This window comes from Podarcis vaucheri (assembly GCF_965113315.1).
Source record: "Podarcis vaucheri genome assembly, chromosome: 8".
Lineage (NCBI taxonomy): Eukaryota > Metazoa > Chordata > Lepidosauria > Squamata > Lacertidae > Podarcis > Podarcis vaucheri.
The window spans coordinates 44,702,730-44,726,373 of NC_138766.1; the positions used below are offsets into that span (position 1 = coordinate 44,702,730).

General features: G+C 39.6%; 1 protein-coding gene across 5 annotated transcripts in view; it reads left to right on the plus strand.

The window, feature by feature from the left end:
• Positions 1 to 23,644, plus strand: part of PIEZO2 (piezo type mechanosensitive ion channel component 2) — a 211,056-nt gene that overhangs the window by 135,945 nt on the left and 51,467 nt on the right. For 3 of the 5 annotated variants that reach the window (XM_082234898.1, XM_082234901.1, XM_082234902.1), the window contains exons 8-18: positions 3,363 to 3,531; positions 4,833 to 4,961; positions 5,617 to 5,655; positions 6,845 to 6,983; positions 8,374 to 8,516; positions 9,773 to 10,009; positions 13,039 to 13,162; positions 14,613 to 14,887; positions 18,236 to 18,384; positions 20,550 to 20,723; positions 21,259 to 21,300. In XM_082234898.1, coding sequence (XP_082091024.1) covers positions 3,363 to 3,531; positions 4,833 to 4,961; positions 5,617 to 5,655; positions 6,845 to 6,983; positions 8,374 to 8,516; positions 9,773 to 10,009; positions 13,039 to 13,162; positions 14,613 to 14,887; positions 18,236 to 18,384; positions 20,550 to 20,723; positions 21,259 to 21,300 — 1,620 coding nt within the window. The remainder of the gene's footprint in view (positions 1 to 3,362; positions 3,532 to 4,832; positions 4,962 to 5,616; positions 5,656 to 6,844; positions 6,984 to 8,373; positions 8,517 to 9,772; positions 10,010 to 13,038; positions 13,163 to 14,612; positions 14,888 to 18,235; positions 18,385 to 20,549; positions 20,724 to 21,258; positions 21,301 to 23,644) is intronic. The other 2 variants (XM_082234899.1, XM_082234900.1) reach the window with 1 other exon arrangement.

Genomic DNA, 23,644 nt, shown 5'->3' on the forward strand with positions numbered 1-23,644 from the left:
ATTAGTTCTGTTTAATAGAAAAAGTGTTGCCAGAAGGAATGTTATAATAGTGCTGGTTTTGCCATTGCCAGAAAAGCTTTGATTCGGTTAAAGCAATGGAAACTAGGACTCAGTAGAAAAGAGGTATAGAGGAATCTGGGAATGAGCAGTAAAAAACATGATATTAAAACAAAAGTAACTGTGTGTGTGTGTGCATATGCGTGCACGCGCGCACAGTATTTTCTTGACTGTAAAAGTGTATTTATATAGTGTTACTATATACACTATAGCAGGCATCCCCAAACTCTGCCCTCCAGATTTGAGACTACAATTCCCATCATCCCTAGCTAACAGGACCAGTGGTCAGGGATGAAGGGAATTATAGCCCCAAACCATCTGGAGGGCCGAGTTTGGGGATGCCTGCACTATTGTTACAAGAGGGATAGCACTTTTGATTTTTAAAGTACAAGCACTGTCACAGCGAGCAAGAACTCTTTCATTATGGCAGTGATTTCACAAGTGATTGAAGAAAACCTTGTACACACCCTAACATAGGGGTTTTTGTAACCTGTGGCTAAGCGTTGCTTAGTATGTAATGCAGAAGAAAGTCAATAGAGGTTTCTAGATTGCTGCTGTTTAGTTATGGTTAACTGGATTCCAGCTTTTGTGGACAAATGCAGTCATGACGTTGCATATGTTTTATAACAAAATGCATTTTTTATCATAGATAAACATTGTAGCCATGCAATGTTATGGGGATTTAGAGTTTGTGGCTTTTTATTTGTGGAAAGTGGTGATACTTGTCAGAGCATAATGGTTAACAACATTGGATGACCTCAGTCATTAAGTAATAATGTACTCAAGTGACTTGTGATGGATGTTTGCGTATGGAGACAGTCATTCTGTTTTGTGAAGATAAATTCTGATGAAAGAAATGTATCAATAGTTAATAAGAGAATTATACTGACATTGCCTTACAGGATTGTTCTGTATATATTGACTTAATAACCTATGTATGTGTGTGAAATCTTTTGCATACTTACATTACAGATATATTTATATACAGTATCTGAAACATACGAAGTCATTTAGAAAGCATACAATCCAGGTGTCAGAAGTGCTTGCACAAATTTAGAAAACTGAAAATTGAATGCATCTTCTTGAAGTAAAGCTGTGCTGCTTTTCATGTATTAGAACTGTTAATAATTTCTTTCTTCAGTGTCACCATTTCTTATTAAAATGTTTATAATTATTGCATTTGAGTATTTGACATAGAGGATATATAGCAGGTGTTCTATGGGAAGAAATGTGGCAGTACTAACTAGATTATTCTTGACCAGGATTTGCAAATCTTCAACCTCTTGGTTAAGATAGAAAGTATGGTTAGCATTGATACATGTGACCCCAAAGCTGGTTCCCCCCAGTCTGCAAATGATAGTTGTTGTCTGTAGCTTTTAAGTAAGATTTCTATGTGAACCTTTAATTAAAATTTAAATTCTAGGCTGTACAATCAAACAGTAAGTATACACTACAAGAATAAGACAGCAGAAGCAGCAATAAAAAAATAAATAAAAATTGGTGCGTGGGGTTGGTACAGGTGGGCACCTGCTGAAATCCACATTCCTGTAGAGGTCCCTCTGCCAATAAGCCACAGCTAAGGTGAGACCCACAAATGCATATCATGTGTGGGAGTAAGCCTTCTTTTCTGCCTGTTATCCCCCGCCACCTCTTCTCTCCCCAGTTTAAGATGTTTTGGGGATGGAACCTGCAAGGAGACATGAATATTAGCAAAAGTAGAGTGCATGTCTCCATTTTCAGATGAACCCATCTTAAAGTAGTCTGGTCTTTGCGATGATAGCTATATCCACAGTTGGCTACTCTGCTGTAGGTGGAAATAGAAGAAAAACATTTTCCTGTTTTTTTAGAGAACAGCAATATTTCCACTCTTACATCATTATGCACTTTAATGCTAAATCAGTATCTTGCATTTATCAAGGTCATAGGCTGTGAATGTGTCAGGAAGACCAGATCACAGCACATATACACCAGAGACATGATTGCATTAATTCAGTAAGCTTTTGCTGGGGAAATGAATTGACAGAGCAACAATGTGTCAGCCACCTGTTTTTTTGTTTCGTTTTTACTATTTTCCAGTTTGATGTTTGCTTAATGTTCCTCAGAACAGTAATAAAAGTTATTCGTGGCTTGTATAACCTGAAATACTGCTCATGTTATGGCCGCTCTGTAGATTGGTTATGAATATTCATTTACCCTTGGAAAACACAAAACTTTTCCTTTTCTGCAAACTTACAGAGATAATCACACACACAAACTAATTGGGGAAGAGCAGGAGGTCTTTGCTCAGCCAGCTCCCTTAATTGGGTCCTGCAAGCAGCCATCTTATTGAGAAACTCTTTCAAAAGTTTAATGCAGCTGCATGAACATACATAGGGCACGCCAACACCAAAGTGACTGCAGAAGCCAGCTGGTTATATGGTGGCTTTGCATTGTCATTGAATCTCTCATAGGCATGAACCTACTGGATCAGAGTGCAGCTGATAAGAACTTATGCCCATGACTGAGGGCAGAGGCTCACCATACAGTTAAAGCATATCCAACACACGTTTAAAGCACATGACTTCCCCAAAGAATCCTGGCAATTACAGCTTGTTAATAGTTCTGGAAACTGTGGCTCTGTGAGAGGGAAGACTACTGTTTAGAGCAGGCTTCCTCAGCCTTGGCCCTCCAGGTGTTTTGAGACTACAATTCCCATCATCCCTGACCACTGGCCCTGCTAGCTAGGGGTCATGGGAGTTGTAGGCCAAAAACATCTGGAGGGCCGAGGTTGAGGAAGCCTGGTTTAGAGGGTTCTTTGTAAGAAGTCATGGGTTTTAAATCTGCATTGGATGTGCTTTAAATGTAAGGTGTGGACGAGCTGTTATATGCAACAGCTTTGCATCACTACATACCCATCAAAACAGCTTGCACATAGGCACCAGTGATTTAAATCTAACTGAGACTAGAATTGGTAAAATTACTCAGAGGCATCTCTTAGTAGGTTGGCAAACTCTAGTTTCTTTAGTACATGAAATAAAACAAAGTTTTAAACAATGAAACTAAAGAGAAATGTTTCCCAAGAAAAGAAGACAAAGCAGGTAATATCTTCATGCTTAATTATATTCACACACAAAAATGTAGAAGTTGAATGAGGTCTCAGTTACCAAAAGCAATAGCCAGAATGATTTGCTAATCCGAATTCCTGATACAATTGTAGGGACTTTGTGCTGACTGAATAAGAAGCTATGAATTCAGACAGTCAAAATGTCTTGATAATGATAATCTGTATTGTTTATGTAATGCCTCCTGTTTTATCATTTCAACAGATTATTTGGTGTCACTTCAGTTATTCAGACCAACTGTTCAAGCACTTGGAAAATTATAACTAATCAAAAGTTGTTTTGGTATCACCATACTAGCCCCATCTTGGTCCTGCTGTTATACTATACCCTAGCAACTCTCATTCGACTTTGGCTCCATGAACCTATTGTACAGGTAAAACAACTCTCTTCTTCCTATATAGTAATGAGAAAATCTTCAGGAAAAGAGTGTAGACATCATTTCAGGATGTGGCAATATTTGTGCATAAAATTTAACAAATGTGCATTGTGAATTACGAAAAAGAGATGACTTGTTGTATGTAATTCAGGGCAGAGCTACATGTTAGTAGAAAAGTTATTAACCCAGTAATTTCCTTATAATGTAAATGCCAGGGGTGGGCACTTCAGGGAAGACAGAGTAGGCTAGAGAGAGTGCTTTGCACAATGGAGGGCTTGTTCAGATGCTCACTAGCACAGTAATAGCTTATATGTGAAAAAAATTAAAAATTGTCCAGTAGCACCTTGGTCTCGAAGTTTGTTCTGGGTATAAGCTTTCGTGTGCATGCACACTTCTTCAGATACCTGATATGTGGTGTGACATAACATGGCCTTTATGAGTGCATGTTCTCCTTATTCATTGTGGTGATGTGTGCTCTGGATGAATACTCTTACACTCTCAGGTGTCATTTGCCTGACCCTTGTAACCTCCCTATCTTCTCCATGCCCAGGGGTGAAGGGAAAGTAAACATGTAGTATATTGTGCTGAGCTGGTCTGCCCATGAGGCAAGGTGAAACAACAGCCTCAGGCAGCAGGATCCACAGGGGTGGCAGGTCCAGACTCCAAGAAACTCATTGTCCACCACTGCCGGCCCTGATACTGTGTATATATATCCATTGGTGGAACAGATTCCCCTTCTCCCTGCAGCCTCCTGCAAACATCCAAATTCTGCTTTAGAGGGTTGGGAGGAAACCCTGGAGGAGATGGGGAGCTGCAAGGGGCAGGAGAGTAAGAATTGCCATGTTGCCCATGAGTAATGTTGACAAGATGAGGTTACCATTACCTGTTGATGTTTGCAGTGTTGCTTAAACCTGTCTACCCAAAAATGTGTTGAGATTGATTAGTCTTCATACTTGTCTGAAAAGTTCATATGGGCTTGACTGGGAAAGCTAAACACTGCCTAGATTGTAAACTGCCCTGTAATCCTTGGACCAGGCTTCCTCAACCTTGGCCAGATGTTTTGTGACTACAGTTCCCACCATCCCTGACCACTGGTCCTGCTAGCTAGGGATCATGGGAGTTGTAGACAAAAAACATAGGAGGGCTGAGGTTGAGGAAGCCTGCTTTGGATGAAAGGTGGTATATAAATGTAATCCTATTTATCTTGGCAAGAAAATCCTCCTCCCCCATTTTTAAAGCAAAAATTGGCAGCTAAATAACTGGTTATTCTGGAGTTAACATAGACATTTGTTCTTTAGCATATACCTGATGATGATGATAAATCTGGTAACAGGGAAGAGGAAACAGACTGCACTCATGTCCAAATGACTGCAGAAAGAAGGCGCAGTTTGTGGTATACAAGCCGCTACACAACTGATGAAAGAAAAGTAAGGTCAAATATAAAGTAGTTGGATTATAATTATCCAGTTAATGATCAGGAGTGCTATGTTTCATGTTTCTGACTTTGTATGATGATACGGTTTGTACAATTTTAAGCACAACATAGGAGCGAACGTTGCTACAAGCACTTAAAAAATACAAATATTGCAGTATAAACGTACCACTTAGCATCTCCTGATTTTAACTAGTCTCTTGGTTTTCAAACATTTGACATAAAAGCTGCATAAGAGTTGGGCTTGTGTGCATCTAGGTGGGCTTGTGTGCATCTAGTGGGACTTTTGACTGCTTTTCTTTTAATGATAGCCTTCTATGTAGCATTGCAGGATTTCTCAAAAGTAGTTAGTATCATTACTGTGTTTCAACTCATTTGAACCTTCAACTAGAAACAACGTTGTAGCCTGGAAAATAGATGTTAATAATAATAGTAGTAGTAGTAGTAATAATAATAATAATAAGAAGAAGAAGAAGTAGTAGTGGCAGTGGTGGCGGCGGCAGAATAGTAGTAGAAGATATGCATGCAGTGATTAACACATTCCTCAAAGCAAATGGTCCTTTTGGAACCAAAGCCTAAAGCTATTAAGAATATTTTACGCTTCAGCTATAATTCTTAACTAATAAGCTATTCTTGCCTTGCTTTTGCAGCTTCTGTCAATGACTCAAGATGATCACAAGCCATCTGATGTTAGTACCATTGTCTCATTTTTGGAGTTAATTTGCACTGTGAATTTTGATTATATTGTTTAGAGATAAACTTTGTTCACACATTACTCACACAAAGGGACAGAGGTACAGTTGAAGGGGACTGTAGGGACATGCGGTTCACCCCATCCCCAAGGCTATGCTCCTCCCAGCCCCCATGTGTTGAGCAGCAACATCTAAAGCAAGGAGACTTTTATATCCTTTTAGCCCCCCAGCACATCTTCTAAACACCTGCTGAAAAAAATATATTCCATTTGGCTTATGAGGCTTAATAACATGGTTTGCTGTTGTATCACTATGTATTGTATTACTTAGTTATTCTTACAATATTGTGATTATATTACTGATTTTTATTTTGTATTTTATTAAGTTGTTTGCTTCCCTGAGACGTTTTGTTAATGGGAAGCCTACAAGTTCTGGGTTGTATCCAATACTGCTCCAGCAGAGTTTCACTAGCATAACAGAAGTTCAGTTTCCTTTCCTCCCCCTGCACATCCCCAAATCTGGTCCTAATGGTCTCCTAACAGTACAGGGGTTAGAGGAAACAGGAAGTTCCATTGTGTGCATTGAAGTATGTTGTACTAGCAGAGCTGCAGTGTTGGATACAGCCCATAATGAATAATAACAGGTGCAACAACAGCACCATCTGGCTCCTAGCCTTTCAAGTTATCTGCCTGCAAACAGCTTAGAAGCAGAAGTAGATGTGTGACTTCCTGCCAGACTTTGAGATATTTTGAAATAGCTGGGTGCCCACAACCACTCTTTCTATTATTTACAGATCATGGGCAGCATCCAAATAAACAGTTCTGCAAGTGCAAAGGCTTTTGACTAGGCAACGGAACTGCCTCTCTCTGTATACCCCCTAAATTTATTCTGGGGGTTACTGCAACCCTCTGGAGAAGATATAGGTAGAGCCTGGGAACAAGAGGGGGTCATTTACCTTTACCTTTAGGACAGTAGTGTTAGACCAATTTGGATGTTGCATTTTGTAATGTGTGAGAATTGTTTGGACTTCTGATTGCCTGTTAATCATGTAATAGTCGATATTTAATGTGTATGGCAACTGTGGGTAGATTACTTATCTATCACTGATATTTTTTACAATAAAAGTGATAAAAATGTATTGTGTTTATTTTAAAAGGATTCATTTTCTCTAACTTCAATTCAACAGGTTCTTCTAGTGACAGTGAATGGTACACCTGTAGACTATCAGAGCATACACCCATTGTGTCCCATGGAGAATGGGCCTGCGAGGGTAGATATGTATTCAAGACCGCACTACAAATGGGACCCAACAGTTGATGACTTAGGTAGTAGTGAAAATGGTTTAGGAATAAACACTTGTTCTTTCTATGTCCATTTTGTTCTGTCCCACATGCCTGATAGGAATACATTGTTATTAAGAAGTGTGGTTGGCTTGGCTATGAGCAATGAATACATGATTGTGGTGGGCAGAAAAAGGTCCTGTTGTGTGACTCAGTGATGATCCAAACACATGCCAATTAGCACCTGCTTGAATTAATTCTGGGATCTACTGGGAATAAATGAGTACCCACCAGCAAGCATACCCCACTTACACTAAAGTGCCCTTTCTGCATTTCCTGAGAAGTCCAAGCCCCTCCCCTTTTCAGCAAGGGGAAGAACACATTGCTAATAGATTATGTAGAGAATATCAAGAATGTTCCTTTTGGGCATTTCCTGAGAACTTCCAAGCTCACTCACTTTAGGATTGGCAAGAGTGCCTTGCTGAAAGCAGAAACACCCCAGTGGCTGTTCCTTCACTATGTGACATGACAGTTCATTAACTCAGGATGTCCTAGGAACTCCCCACCCATGTCTTTTGTAATGAATTGTCCCTCATGCCCTTGTGAAAAAGCCTCTTTCACATTTAGAGTGAGACAGTAAGATAAGTTTTCCCCATGAGTGGGATAAGAAGGGCACCCCCACTTTCTTCAACCTGTGAAGAAATATATTTTGTGGTATTCTGGCTTAATCTTCCCCACTCAGAGTGCTCCGCACTTCTCTGTAGTTCAGTCCTCTGCACAGGAGATTGCTCCACAAGTTGAGATTTTTGAGTTGCTTCCAGGAGACTGATACACAACACACTTTCTCAAATCATACCACCCCAAATACAGACTATAAGAGCATGAGTATTTCTTTCCTCAGCTAAGCCTTTCTCATCTGTCCCTGTGCTTTCCTGACGCCAAGCCATGTTCTTTATTTTGTTTCAAGACTAATCAGGAACCCTTTGCAGAGAGACAGCAGCTAGTAACTGCTTTTCTATTTTTGGACAAAGCTTTTCTATTTTTGAACAATTTAGTGACTTTGGCTGAGCTGCCACCTTATTGGCCAGCCCACCACTTCCTGAGTCTTGTTAAAGAGAGGGGTTCCCATTGTGCACAGATATAAATATAGATATACACAGTACTACAAATTTACACATCCAATTTTAATTACCAAGCATCTGAATATTCTATACTATGATAGCCACTTCTACTATTATCCTTATGAGAAAAAGAGAATTTGGAGCCTCATGGTCGTACCATGAATAGATCCAAAAGTTCTCTTCAATGAGTTTCAGTTAACAGAAATCTAACATAAATAGAAATCTTCCATGAACGAGACAATCCCCAAAAGGGAGCCTTTGAATACAATTCATGTTGAGTTTTGCAACTCATGCAGTTCTTTTTCGCCCCTCAGAAAAGAAAGAGGAAGAAGAGGAGGAAGAAGAGGATGAGGAAGAAAATGTTGAGGAAGAAGTGAATCCCAAAGTTCATGCAATGGTCACAGTTTTCCATTTTATCATGAAGCAAAGTTATGTTTGTGCTCTGATTGCCATGATGGTAGGTTATATAACATCTTTGTTATAGCTCTGATAACAAATGTCCATTTTGGTAACAAGACTATTTTGTGGTCAAAGTCCTACAATTGATCATTATAATTGTTACTCCTTTTAAATTTGTAATTTTTCACTCGGCATTAGAAACAAACATGCTTAATCTAATGAAATATTTCCCTCATGTTAATGCTCTTATTCTTCAACCATTTGTGTATTGTCCCTTGGAATCCTTTATCTTCTGTAATGTAGAAATATTACTTTCATTAAAACTTCCGTTTGGTCCTGAGGGTAATAAAGAGCAGGAGTTTAAATTTGTTGTTAAATATGTTGTAGTTCTAAACAATCCAAATAAAAGTTACCATGATTCATGCTTAGCGTTGTGCTCAATTATGTCTTTGTACAAACCAAGAAACATGGTTTAAAGCAAACACTGACTAAATAAGCCAGCTTTATAATTCATGGTTTTAAGTTATCTTATTTTGAAATTGTTAAACCTTGATCTCTAGATAGTATGGCACAGCAAGCTGTGATTCTGTAAGAATAGGATGCTGAAGTAACAGGATGCTGGCCTTTGATCAAACGGGGCTCTTCTTATAAAAATGAAACTAAATGATGCAGAAGTTCTCCTGGCCATGTGGAAGAAGGATGGTGGGGAGCTCGCGAACCTGAGGCTTCCCGATTATGTAAAACTCAGAACTCAAACTAGGCCATCTTTTTTTAACAATCGATCAATTTTAAGCTAACAAGAAATCATGGTGGTTTAAAAGAAACCCATATTAAATTCCAGTTATTAGCTATTTATGCCATTGTCTATATTAATATGAAAACACATGTACATTGCTAATCTTTGCTGGATTTTCAGATGACTGGAGTGTTTCTGCTGTTGCAATATAAAGACATAAAATAAAGGAGAAAAGTGCCTCAGTGTCAACTGTAATTCTCCTAGAAAAACTTCTCAGTTGTGAAAGTTTATGTCAGCTTTACAAACAGCAGCTTCCCAGTTCTAAATAACTAATGGGAATAGGATGCACCTCTGACCTAGAAACTTAGCACTGTTAACAACAACAACAACAACAACAATTTATTGTTTATACCCCGCCCATCTGGCTGGGCTTCCCCAGCCACTCTGGGCGGCTTCCAGAAAAATATTAAAATACTGTAATACATCAAACATTAAAATCTTCCCTAAGAAAACCATATGCTTTCATGTTTTCCTTTTAATCAACATAATACTTCCATTTCTTTTTCTTTTCTCTTAAGGCCTGGAGTATTACTTACCATAGCTGGTTGACATTTGTGATGCTGATATGGTCCTGCATACTTTGGATGTTGCGTGACCGAAGGAAATATGCTATGATCAGTTCACCTTTTATGGTGGTATATGGAAACTTGTTATTAACATTTCAGTACATTTGGAGTATTGATCTGAATGAGAATGAACTTCCAACGGTTTCAGGATTTCTAGAACGGAAAGCTCCTACAGAATTAGCATCAAAGGTAAATAATGCTTTAAAACGGAATCAATCTGAAGCCAATGATATCCTCAGTTCATACAGGATTTTACATTAGAAGTAAAAGAAGTGAAAGGATTGTTGTTGTTGTTGAAAAAATACAATGTGTGCAAGCTGTGAGCAGGATCTAAAAAGTCCTGTGTGTGTGTATACCTAAAGCACCTCTGTATGGGTATTCCTGGGGTGCATTCAGATGTGGGGAATATTGCATTAGTTTCCTTGATTTTAATGCTGCTGTGTCTGTCCCATCTTCTAAAATTCCTTTCACATTATAGTACCCGTTGCATTATGGAACTGTGACTTCTTGACCAATATAACGGCATGTCACACTAAATTTCATTTACACTAGTGGGAGTGGAATGACAGAACAATGGCACCGTCCTTGGACAATGTCACTATAGCTCCACTCTTTCCACACATACATGCTTCTGTTCTCCCATTACTGATCTATGAAAACAGCAGGAAATAAATTTATACTAGTATACTGCCTAAGTTTCAAAACTTTACTCCTACAAATTTTTGTTTAACCAGGGTTGCAAACAGATTATTTCTGCCATTAATTAACATGGGAACAAATGCTAAACTTTCACTATATTATACTAGATTTCAAGAAGTGGCTGTTATGTTGTGTGAAAGCTCAAATATAATATCACATTTAGTAGTCTCTTTTTCTGAAGCAAAGTAGGTACAAAATGTTTCATGAATCCCACTATTGCATTTCATTATTCCTTTGTCTCACTAGCCTAAGCACCTTCATTATGATGCACTAGATTCTCTCTCAAAGTGAATTCTGTACTACGTATTCCCTGCTGGCTACTCCTTAATTTATAATGAATGTGAAAATGAGCAAACACTATATTATCTTCTCTCAAAGGCAGCATTAGTGCTCTTAAAACAGATTAAATGGTCCAGAGGTTCTGTTGGATATGTTGTACACTTTCTCTCATTGATGCTATAAATTTCTCTCAAGAGATTTAACTGCTTTAATATGTTGCCAGCAACTTTGCCATAAACTTTGATTGGCTGCTTTGTAAAATGTCTTATCTAAAAGTAGTGGCTATCAGAAAAATGAAATTATGGTATCAGCAAAAAAGATAAATGTATACACCATAGTAAGTGAGTGACATACCCTAGATATATTTCACTGAATAAAAGACACTCTGTGGGTTTAGACATAAATTTAATTTTGCTTTCAATAGAAAATGACAGATAAATAGACCATAATGCTCTCCATTTTGTTTTTCAATATGTGCTCTTAAATAGAAAATGAGTTGCTTTGTAGAAGAGACTGCTCTCCAGAGAGATTTTGAAAATGGAAGCACAGTGAATATTCTGTGTAGGCATTTGTATGTGTTAGAAAATGCAAAAGAGAAAAAGGAAGAACCATGAGATACAAAACCTAATCAGTCACAGAGTTAATGTGCTTATCGCTGTCTTTGGGAAGGGAGAATAAAGTGCTGTTTCACTTATTCTTTATACATGAAGGCACCACCCAAGCCTCTGAAGATGAGGTTGCACAATGCTCTATTCTATTCTATTCTATTCTATTCTATTCTATTTTTATTTTATTTTATTTTATTTTATTAATGTTTATATACTGCTTAACTACATTAATCTGTGAATGTTGTAACCACCTTAAAAGTACATAATCCTACCTGTTAAAAAAAACTGTTGACAAGTCAGTGAAGAATTAAGATAATGCATTCTAAAGGCAAAGTTGGGTAGGAATTTGGCATGGGTGGTATGGTTCTCACTGACTATACAAGGCACAAAACAATCAGGGAATGACAATATTTTTAAAACACTACTTTTTCCCTAAGTAGGTGAGAGTGCTGCTGGCTCAATAATCCAGGGGATTAAGGGAAACTGACTACAAATCAATTCTCAAACATGAGGGAGAGTGCAGGCACTGAATAGATGTGTAGTTTGTTATCAAAACCATAAGTAGAACCTGCGAATCACTGAAAATCACTGTTATCGTATGAAGTATATCAAGGATATAAAAGTATCTCAACATAACTGGAAGAAGATGAGGACCTGTTTTGCACCCATCAGCAAGCACAATCCTGCCCTCTTTGTCTCTCTGCCTCTCATAAAGAAAAGGAAACTAAATTAGAAGCAAAGTAGAGGACTGGAGAGTTATCTACATTTCTTATCTTCTACCAGAGGCAGCCATGCCCATTTGGCTGGCAAACTGAACCCAAAAGGCACAAACAGCACTGAATAAGGAGTTGTTCACTGAAAGTCATTTGTGTCCATGGGTCATGTCTTATCACTGGAGTAGAGCTGAAATTTCTTATGGAAGAAAGCGTAATTTTGCAAAAAATTCTCTAAATTTAGTGACCATCACACACAAAATGGTGGGGAATACTTAGAGAAAATTCTGTAAAAAGAAACTAGATCTAGAGCTTTGTGCAATGGTGGCCAGGCCACCAACATAGTTGTTGCAACATCAAAACAACAACAAAGCAAATCCTTATAAAATGACAAAGAAGCTAATGGTTCTTGCAAATTCTTTGCCCACAAATCAGATGGAGAGTTCTTGGAGGGAATTTGTGTACAGTTATATTTGTGATGGATGAAAAATGGAATGAAAGGTATATAGTTGTCTCATTTTACCATTCATCCCCAAATAAAAGCACAGTCTTAGCATCCATATGGCTCTAGAGACATTTGGGGGCCAGATTATGTTGGCAAATGTCTGGAAGATATTCAGCAATATCATCCAGTTCTCACAAATTATTAACAGCAGGAATGGAAACCTGTGGCTCTCCATATATTCATAAACTCTAAGTGCCATCATCCCCAAGCAGCATAGAATAGCATGATGGAAGCAGTAATCAAACATCTATAGAGGCACTGTTGCGCCATCCTTGAATTACAATGTCAACCAGAGTGTGTCCATCTCGTAAGTACAATGTCGTAGATAATTCTATTAGATAATGAATATTAAACAACATATTAGGTGTTCTAACTTTCCCCCTCTGTCGTCCTCCTCCCCATTTCTCCTTGCAGATTCTTTTTGCAATTACATTTTGGCTACTGCTCAGACAACATCTCACTGAGCGGAAAGCTTTTCAGTTAAAAGAAGCTGTTTTATCAGAGGTAAAAGTTGAAGAAGAAGAGAGTGAAGAAAAAGGTAAATACAGATTACATTTAAAAAAATCTGAGTTCTTAATGCATTCTGTGCATTCTGAACGCAATCTGTGAGCCCAAAAGAGACGAACGTGATAAAGTGTGACAAAGAGGAAAGTGAGACAAAGAGGAAAGTGAAGCGGTAGTAGAAGGTGCAAAGGGCAAAGAAATTGACTTTCATGGAAATGACATTGTGTGGGGAGTTCGGCTGATAGGAAAGTGAAACAGGGCAAATGAGGAAAAGACAGTGTGAAGTAACGAGGTGGGACATACAGGCAACAACTGTTTTGTGCGGGGGTTACGTTTAGTTTGAAACTCCCATTGTTCTAGGCACATTTTGTGACGGAATTTCATTAGCGCGAACAGTTTCTAAGTTCTGGGTGCAGTACGGTGCCTAAGATTTCAGATTAAAACTGCAGAGTGGAAGGAAAGGAGGAGCTTTTTCTGGCTCCCCACTTCCAGCTACTCTCTGAAGACTGGAGAAGAGACCCTGTTAAGAATGTTTGGGGGGTGGGCAAGGAAAGGACTAGACTATGTGAAAAATGAGTCTGCTCTGCCCTGTTATGTCCCTTCCCCCCACCCCTTTCCTGGCCACTTCCAGGTTGTGGTGATGCACACATGTGTGTTCGCGCACATATTGGAGAAGCGTAAAACGGTTGTTGCCTTACTAAGTGAGGGATTTAACTGAAATTTAGCAAGGAGAATTAGGGAAATTCTGGGTCATTTTGCATGTCGTTCTTCTGTTTCTTTTCTCAAGTGTAAAATGCCATTTTGAAGAACTTTTGCCAGATAATGAAATTTTACCAAATGATATTTAAAATGATATAGAACATATTAGCTATATATGAAAATGAAAAATGAGTCTACAGGCTCGCATTTTCATTGAATGACCCAACTCATATGTAGATCAGATGATTCAAGTGAGGCAAGCTATAGAGATCAAATCCCATATACATGCATCTTATACTAAAAGTCATCAGTATCTAGAAAACAATGACTCAGTTTCAGTTGATTAGCACTGAAGCTAAGACAAGGTCGGTGAATGGTTCTATGGCATAAAATGCAAATATAGGGAATTCAAACATCATGTGAATCAGATCCCAGTAATGCAAGCCTTCCATTCTATATCATTGTTGCAGTGCCCCCTGCAGTGCTCAGTCTGGGCGAACCAGTTGCGCTCCCCTAAACTACCCCTGGTAACTTCCCAGCTGCTACTCATCCTCTCCTTTACCATGGGATGAGAAGGAGGCTGGCAGGTAGTGGCCTGGCATTAGCTCACCTCACATGAGTAGTTTCTCTCTGCTCCCTTACCTGCTTTAGCTTTTCCTGTGCTCTTTGTCCTGCCCAGTGTAGTTGCACTCTGCCCACAGTAGTCTACTTGTTTTTACCAACAATGCAAGACCAAGTAATATGAACTAAGCAAAAGTAAAGTTCATGACATTTTGTATTTACAGAAGAGGAATCCCAAAAAGATGAAGAAGAATCCCAAAAGGATGAAGTGGAGCGATTGGAAGGAGAGGAGGAAAGAGGGGAGGAGGAGGTGGAGGAGGAGGAGGAGGAGGAAGAAGATGTAATGAAGGTCCTGGGAAACCTGGTGATGGCTATGTTCATTAAATACTGGATTTATGTCTGTGGAGGAATGTTCTTTTTTGTCAGCTTTGAAGGGAAAATTGTCATGTACAAAATCATCTATATGATGCTCTTCTTGTTCTGTGTAGTCCTATATCAGGTAAGTTAAACAAAATGTAGGGCTTTTTCAGCTTGTTACTTTTTAATTAATGTATCCAGGGTATATGTTTAATTACCCTTACTATATTTTTAAAACAGCAATTGTTTGTCCTAAGCAATAGGATTGGATTAGAAATAATTTAAGTCCTATAGTGTGAATTACTCCTTAGTTTGGATTTAACCATCTCTTCAGTGTTTTTGTGATTCCAAGAGTAAGGGTACAGCACAAGACAATGGCAAGCACACATTTTCTAACCACCAAGAGCCTATCAGCTCTGGAGTTTGTTGGCCATTAGGGTGTAAGCTGCCTCATACATTCTCCTGGCACCTGTAGATTTTCCTGGGTCTGGTGGCAATGAGAGACGTTGTCTTATACCACCCCCCACACAGATGTGACCCTCTCTTAGCTGCCCCTCTTAATTATTTTACATCAAAGTCAGTTTTTACAGAGTGATGCTACTCCCCGTGCTTTCCTGCAGTAGTGAGGTTACGTAGGAATGTCAGCAAAACAATACAGAATTCAGTAGAAAAACATGTGAGTCCTAATCAAGGGAGTTTATAAAGGTTCAGCAACATGTCCTTTGCATACAATCTGTTTAGCTCTCAGACAATGTCTTATGCCAAATCTCCCCTATTAGCAATGCTTAACTCCAGTTCCTCTTTTATGAACTATGTTCTCCATGCCCCTTCTTGCCTAGACCGTGTCTACTTGACAGTGTCCTCGGCAGTTAACATAAACTGGGGCACATCACCTACTGAAGGTGACGTCTGAAAACCTAACCTATTGACAAAGTCGATGAAGTTTGTTTACCAAACTCTGTATAAAGAACTTTTGGCAGACTGTAGCTATGCACTCATTCACATATTCTAGTATAGGCTTAGCCTTCAATGGGATAGAGACAGATTTCTTAGATTACTGCTTCATCGTGTTGTAAGTGAAAAGTAGTCATAGTTCTTCAGATCTTTTTTTTCTGGATATAAAAATTTAATAAACTTGCTAGTTCCTTATCTACTAAAAGAAGGTAATAGATCAGAGTAACTTAAAAGATAAAAATTTAAAATTCTGTGAATATATATATATATATATATATATATATATATATATATGCTTTCGTAGATTTTCACGGGTACAGGAAGGCAGGTTTTGGTGTCTTCGGGTGTCTTCCCGTGTAAGAGTCGGGGTGTCTGTGCGACGTTTCGACGAGGTCTCACTCGTCAGCACCAGCCTGAAGATGACGAGTGAGACCTCGTCGAAACGTCGCACAGACACCCCGACTCTTACACGGGAAGACACCCGAAGACACCAAAACCTGCATATATATATATATATATATATATATATATATATATATATATATATATATATGTTTTCGTAGATTTTCACGGGTACAGGAATGCAGGTTTTGGTGTCTTCGGGTGTCTCCACTTGACAACTGAGTTACAGAATCTCTCAAATGTGTTAATCGCCAATGGATACCAGAAAAACAGGGTTACGAAGCTAATCCAAAAAGAAACACCCCCCAAAAACCAAGACACAGAAGAAAACAATGGCATGGCCCTCCTTCCTTATATCAAGGGCACTACAGACAAAATCAGCAAAATCCTCCATAAACACAATATCAAAACAGCCTTCTGCACCAACCAAAAAATAGCCAATATCCTCAGAAACCCAAAAGACAAAATCCAGCTGGAAAACCAAGGGGTCTATGAAATACCCTGCAAAGTCTGCCCAGCCACGTACATTGGACAAACAAACAGACGAATAAATGCACGTATCGCAGAACACAAGAATGCCGTCAAAAAAGAAGAAAAAACTTCCTCTCTTTTCCAACACATGAAAGAAACAGGACACGAAATTAATTTTGCAGATTCCAAATTGCTCTTTAACATGGAACATCACCACAAGAGAATAATCATGGAAGCCATCGAGATAGAGAAACACCCTCACAACATGAACAAGCGTGACGACACGTCCCGCCTGCCAGACATCTGGAAATTAGCCCTCCCCACAAAAACCGACACCAGAACCAGAGGCACACAGAACGCCGTCACCAATCAACCACACCAGACCCAAACCCAGACCCTCTCCACAGACATATTACAGACTCCATCCAGTAGCCAAACTATAGTGGCACCTCCGGATGCTGCACCCCCCTGCAATCCCTACACAGATCTGGCTGGCACAAGGCACAAAACCACAGCTCGCCCCTATACACGAAGCCAAGCCAGAGCACAACTAAATGCAGCACAGCCATCTTCTCAGAAAAACTCTTCACAAGCTCAAGAGGTCAAGACACAAAAGCTTTAGCAACTAATCTACACTTAATGACCCACCCAGTGGTATTCAGAATATCACTCATGAAATCACTCAAGATATCCCTCAAGTAATTAAGGAACAAAAGAAGAAAAGGCACACTAATCTAGGAACTTCCTCTCTGCCCAGAACGTTGGAGGCTATACACCACACCCCTCAACAGTATTTATAGGAACTCAAACACCAGATTCTGCTCTGTACCAGTAACAAGAAGCCGAAAGCACCAGCCTGAAGATGACGAGTGAGACCTCGTCGAAACGTCGCACAGACACCCCGACTCTTACACGGGAAGACACCCGAAGACACCAAAACCCATATATATATATATATATATATAAATAGATTACTGAAACACCAACCATAGCCAAGAGAAGCTCTTGCATTGGTGGTTAGAAAGAACAGGAAGTGGTTTGATGGGCCTTCCTGGGCAGATAATTCTGAGTGCCCCCATGGAAATAATCTTCTCCAAATGCTAACCAATTTCATGTCAATCAAAAGTTTTTCAAGAAGTTTTTCTTCTCTCCCTCCCCCCCCCCTTTCTACTCACCTATACAGCAATTAAAATGGTGCATAGTGGAGTTCAGGAGGGTTACTGCATGCAGGGAGCATTAACTATGCTACTTTAAAGACCAGACAAATTGCAACTAGTTTCACAGTCTTGGCAGTTTTCATTTAGTGCAGGAAAAGTTAATTATGACCCTTCAGAATTTGGGCTACAGCTTCCATTACCTCTGAGCACTGGCCATGTTGACTAGCGCTGATGAGAATTGCGATCCAACTAAACCGTGTATTCCCTATCCCTAGTTTAGTGTCATATTTATCACTGCAGTTAATAATTGCCTTAACAGGCCTTCATATGCCAGGCAAACAAGAGGCAGACCACAGCCCTTCAAACAATATTATCGACCTCCTCAGTAAACAAGAAATCCAACCACAATCCATTGAAATTGCCATGTTCAAATTGAATAGAATATAAGCAATTATGTTTATAAAAAGCTAACAATTTGCTTTACAACATGAATTTCTGGTTCCCAGGTGCACTATGAATGGTGGCGGCGAATTTTGAAATATTTTTGGATGTCAGTGGTGGTTTACACGATGCTAGTACTTGTTTTTATCTACACATATCAGTTTAAATCATTTCCTGGGTTGTGGAAAAACATGACAGGGATGAATGAGAAACAGTGAGTATTTTCTGCTAACATAGTCTCACCTTCTATTAACAAATACATTATGGATTTGGGTGTTGCCAGTCCTGCACAGAAGTCCCACTGATATGAATGCAGGTTAAACCAGATGGTGATGGATTTTTCTTATTCATGCTATCTGTTCAACCACACATATGAGATGTCTGCAGACCAATATTTGCTTTATATTTTATTTTAATTTAAAGCATTTCTTAACTGCTTAATATTTTAAAGATCTCTTAAGCTGTATCCACTATGTACAATGTGAAAACAAAAATATAGCTATCATTCTAATCCTAGCCCTAAAGTGGGGAAGTCCCATGTTATGCACGTGAATCAAAGTTGGGAAGAACAGTGTTTCCTTTGTGAAGTTGGCTGCTTGTTTTCCTCTCAGCCATATTTATTTAATTTTTCCTTAGCTTTATCTCCCTTTTCTTTCTTTTTCTCACCATCCATTGGCTACAGTTTTGTTCATTTTTCTGCATCATAAAAACAATGCTGTATCACTGTTACCTAATTTTGAGTGGCTCATGGATGATCGTTTTAAAAGTGCTGTAGTTGTGGGGCTTAGCTTCCTGGCTGATTGTATTTTATTCATTACACTGTATTGTATTTCAAGACAAGCTTTTTTTCCACATGATGGCAACACACAAACAATAGATTACCATGCACAATAGACTTCATATCTGCCAGCACTGGGAGGAAACAAACCATGATCCTTGGCTTAACATAGGGATAATGATAAGCCAAGGTTAGTTATTAGCTTGCCAGTTGTGGTTTCTTTAAGCAAACCTCACATCCTGGCTGGGTGGGTGCACTTCATTCAGACACAGGAAGCCATGGTTTTAATGTTATCATGATCTTCAAAGGTAGCCACTGTGATTCCAAATGTAATGTTTGATGTTGTAAGCTGCCCAGATGACTTCTCTTGTTGTTTGACCTATGAATAGAAATTTATTTAAACTTATTTGGCTGCTCTAGCAGATTAATATAGTAGTCTGGATAAATTAGTTAGATGTTCCAGAATTACAACTTACTTTCTCTAAAATAAAAAAAGGTAGAATGCATGATTGCATAATGCAGAGGTTTTCAATCTTTTTGAGTCCACGGCTCCCTTGACCAACTACATCCTTTCTGCGGTACCCCTGTAGTTATGTCACCCCTTGCCTGCAGAGCCGGCAGCCCCTCACCCCTTTTTGAACATCCTCCCTTGTGGAGTGTTTCCTCAGTCTCATCTCCCCACCCCTTGGGAGTCCTCTGGGCAGCCACTGCCACTGCTCCTGGTCTCTGAACTACCCCTCTGGCCCAAAGAGAGGTGCCTCCTCACACTGCCCCACAGGGGCCTGGGAAGAGGATGCCCCCAGTGTCAGTGGCCCAAAGGAGGCTGGCTGAAGGTGAACATGAGGCCAACATCTTACCTTGGGTGGCAGCAACAGCTACTGCCAGAACGGCATGGTGGAAAGGCTCCCCTTCAGTGCCGGGCACTCAGCTCCCAGGCAGGCCTTGCACACAGTAAGCACAGGAAAGGCCAGCATGGTGCCTGCCTGCCTGCCTGCCCAGCCTCCCATTTGTCCGTTCCGAACAGCAAGGGCTGGTGGGCTGGCTGGCTGGGCCCTCTCATGCACTTGCCTGCTTACTCTCCAAGGCCATCTCAGCTCCGGGCACCCAGCACCTGCTGGCCAGCCCCAGAGGCATAATTCACCTGCAGAGCTCATAGCCAGAGCTGCTGCAACAAACAGCTGTGCAAGCTTCTGAAAGGGGGGGGCAAAGATGTGACAGGGCATCAGAGGAGGGAGGGAAGGAAAGAGGGACAGAGGCCAGTGTTGCCTGCAGCACCCTGACCATCATTCAAGGCACCCCAGAGTGCCACTGCTCACTGGTTGAAAACCACTGGCATAATGCATTTTAAGAACCAGAAAGTAAAGTTCTTTTTGCAAGCCTCTTGTCGCTATAATTGGCCATAGACCAATACAGTGGATATGTGTATTATTAGTTTTCTGTTGTATGTGGAACTAGTATGATTCCCAAAACTGCACCAAATAGTCTTTATAGCTGCTCTGTTTTACAACCAGCTAAGAATGTGCTTTCTGCCAAATATTAAACATTGTCAAATTCATCCTGACCATTAACTTAGCTGTATCTTGTACTGCTTTATATTTCAGACTAGAAGATCTTGGCTTAAAGCAGTTTTCTGTAGCAGAGTTGTTTACCCGCATCTTTATTCCAACCTCCTTTTTGTTAGTGTGTATTTTACACCTACATTATTTCCATGACCGTTTCCTTGAACTCACGGATTTGAAAGCCATAATCAGCAAACAGGATAGTGCCATTTACAGGTAAAGCAAGCAGAGAAATGTTATTTCTTTCAGTGTCACCAGGTTCTCAGCTTCTACTTCCCCAACCACCATATGGTTATATATAGCTCTGATGTCTAAGCATGAACCTTATGTTGAAAGCTAAGCTGGCTTGCAGTCACCAAGAAATTGGACTTCTGTTGGCACAACTCACATACTTTTTAATAGATCCTTTCTGTTTGGTTATGCTACTTAGATAATGTTTTATCATTTGGTATTGAGTGGGGAGACATCAAACAGGATTGTTAAGGAGGTTGGCCCTTTTAATCCAAGTAGCTGGAAGTCTAGTGGTACAATGGGAACCTATATGCTGACAAGTGTTTGTTACTGAATGTTTTGTAATAATCCTTCAATAATCTTACTATTTCATTGGGACTGTTGGCAATATGTTCTTCCTCTGGTAAGACAGCTGTGTTCCTTCATTCCTGTTTAACACTATTCTTTTCTCTCTCTTTCTCTAACTAATTTTCCTGCTGCCATCCCATGCATTCTTGTGCTTTCATCTCTCTCACCAAAGCCATGCCAAAGTCAATGGTCGTGTTTATCTAATAATAAATAGGTGGGTATTCCAATCTTTCCTTTCCTAACAAAATGTTTCTTTTACTTGCTTGCTTACATTTTCACTCAGAAGTGAGGGCAGGGGCAGTGGCGGAGAGGAATATCAGGCTATATATTAACCTCAAATAAAACAATCGCAGTGCTCAATTTTTCCAATGAACAAAGAGCTTATTGGTCAGCACAGTGGATTCTAACTCTGAGAGTTCTCCCGTTTTTAAAGCTGTGAGTACAATGATTCACTTTAAATGTTATCCAAGTTGAAAAAAGTTCAATCAATTTTATTTGCATCTAGACATGTAAAGCACAATTCTCTGAGTAAATTAGTTCATCAGCACACATAAGTGTCTGTGCACACTTTTGTTCATCTCAGTTTGCACCAGACTTCAGTGAGCCCTTAAAACAGTGCTGGTGATGGGCTCCTGGCCAATGTAAACCTGGCTCCCCATGTTTCTGTCCCTGCATCCCCCAGTCCCAGCATTGTTGCAGCATGTGCTACTGCCACCCACCATTTACCTTCACTTGTCCACACACAAGAGAGGGGGACAAGTAGATTTGGAAACTATAGTAAATGATAGCAAGACATTAAATGAGACACTCCTCTTTTATCAAAGACTGCAATTTCCAGAGTAGTTTAGCAATCCTTCTTCCCAGACAGCTCTGGAAATTGTAGCTCTAGGAGAAGAATAGAGGCAGCCTAATAACTCTCAGCACCCTTAACAAACTACAGCTCTTAGAATTCTTTGGGGGAATCCATAACTATTAAAAGTAATAGCATAGTGCTTTAAGTTGTCCTAATACAATGTGAAGAAGCAATGAGAAGTATCAGGTTTGGTATGGGCATCTAGGAATTTGTTTAATGCTGAATGGTTCCTGTTTGGGGTAATTCGGGAAATGGACCTTGAGATCCAGCAGGTGCATTATACACTAGCTGTAATCTCCAGTCATCCCCCTCTAGCTAGTGTTTGGAAGCAACAGTAGGCAAGGTTCTAGAAAACAGATAGTCGGTTGCACTCCTGCATGTGTCTTGTCCACACCTCGAAACCCCAATGATAATAATAGATCCCAAACAATATGACATGATGGTGTGCTAGACACCTCATTAGACAGCTGAGGTGTAAAGATTGGAGCAAAAGCAAGTGACTTCATCTTCAAGGTGCCTTGTAAATTTGTCGCAGCAGGCCTGTGTGGGTATGAGAATTAGGAAGTGGTGTTCCTTTGTATACAATGGCATCTCAGGAACCTGAAAAAACCTGCTGGTTATGGACTCAAGTCTCTTCTAAATAAAAGTGACATTGATTCTGATGTTGGCATGTATATCAGTATAACATCAGTAGAGCACAGTATGGTGGGCTGATACTCATATCTGAATAAAATACTTTTAATATCCATGTCATAATCAGACATGAATTGGAAAACTTGAACATATGTTGACAGCTACTTTAGGACAGCATTTTTATTGCTAATGGTTTGGATGGAGGGTTTTTTCCCTTCTATAATTTGCATAGTAATTGTACAGATTTGCTGAAACTTCTTTGTCTGCCAATTACCTTGCTTAGTTATGCCTCCTTCCCATTGCAATACCTCTAACCCATGGCCCCCTCCCACTGCCCTGAATGTTAGGGACCCTCCAAAGTGGAATTCAACGTGACTGAAAAGACTGTTGTTGAAAAGGAAAATTAGCAAACCCCGTCCCCTTTAGAGTAGAAGTGTTTTGGGGGCATTTTTTACTTTTTGGATATCAGCCTGTATTCTTAATATCTCTCATCATGATAATTGGTCAGAGATAGAAGAAAGAGAAGCTTGTACTTCTAAGGGAAATACATATAATTATGAATTATTAATACTTCAGAACTCTGTTACAACTCATATATATAAAATTACAAATGCAAGGATAGAAAACCATTCAAAGAGTGGTTCTCTAAACATCTGCTTTCTTAAACCATCTTTACTCTGTCAAATATTTTATGTGTTGCATTCAAGAGAAAGTGATGTTATATCTTGGCTACAAGAGTGCATCAAAGCAACACCATTATGATAAGCTTACCCTAGCAATACTGAAGAATTGTGGAAGGCAGGAAGGGGACAGTTATCATGAAATATCAAGTGTAAGATCTCTTATGAACTGAACCTGACTTTCTCTGAATTTGTACTTGGTACCAGTATTTTCATATGCCAGTTTCTCCTCTCCCCCATTCCTACACTTTCATATGCTCACTAAGTTGCTGAAGAAAAAATGATGGTCAGGGTTTAGGCTGTCTGTTAGTCGTTCCTGCAGATGTAAGATCTTGGAAGTGTATGTTCACACACACACATATATAAACACACACAAACTGAACCAAAGGCAG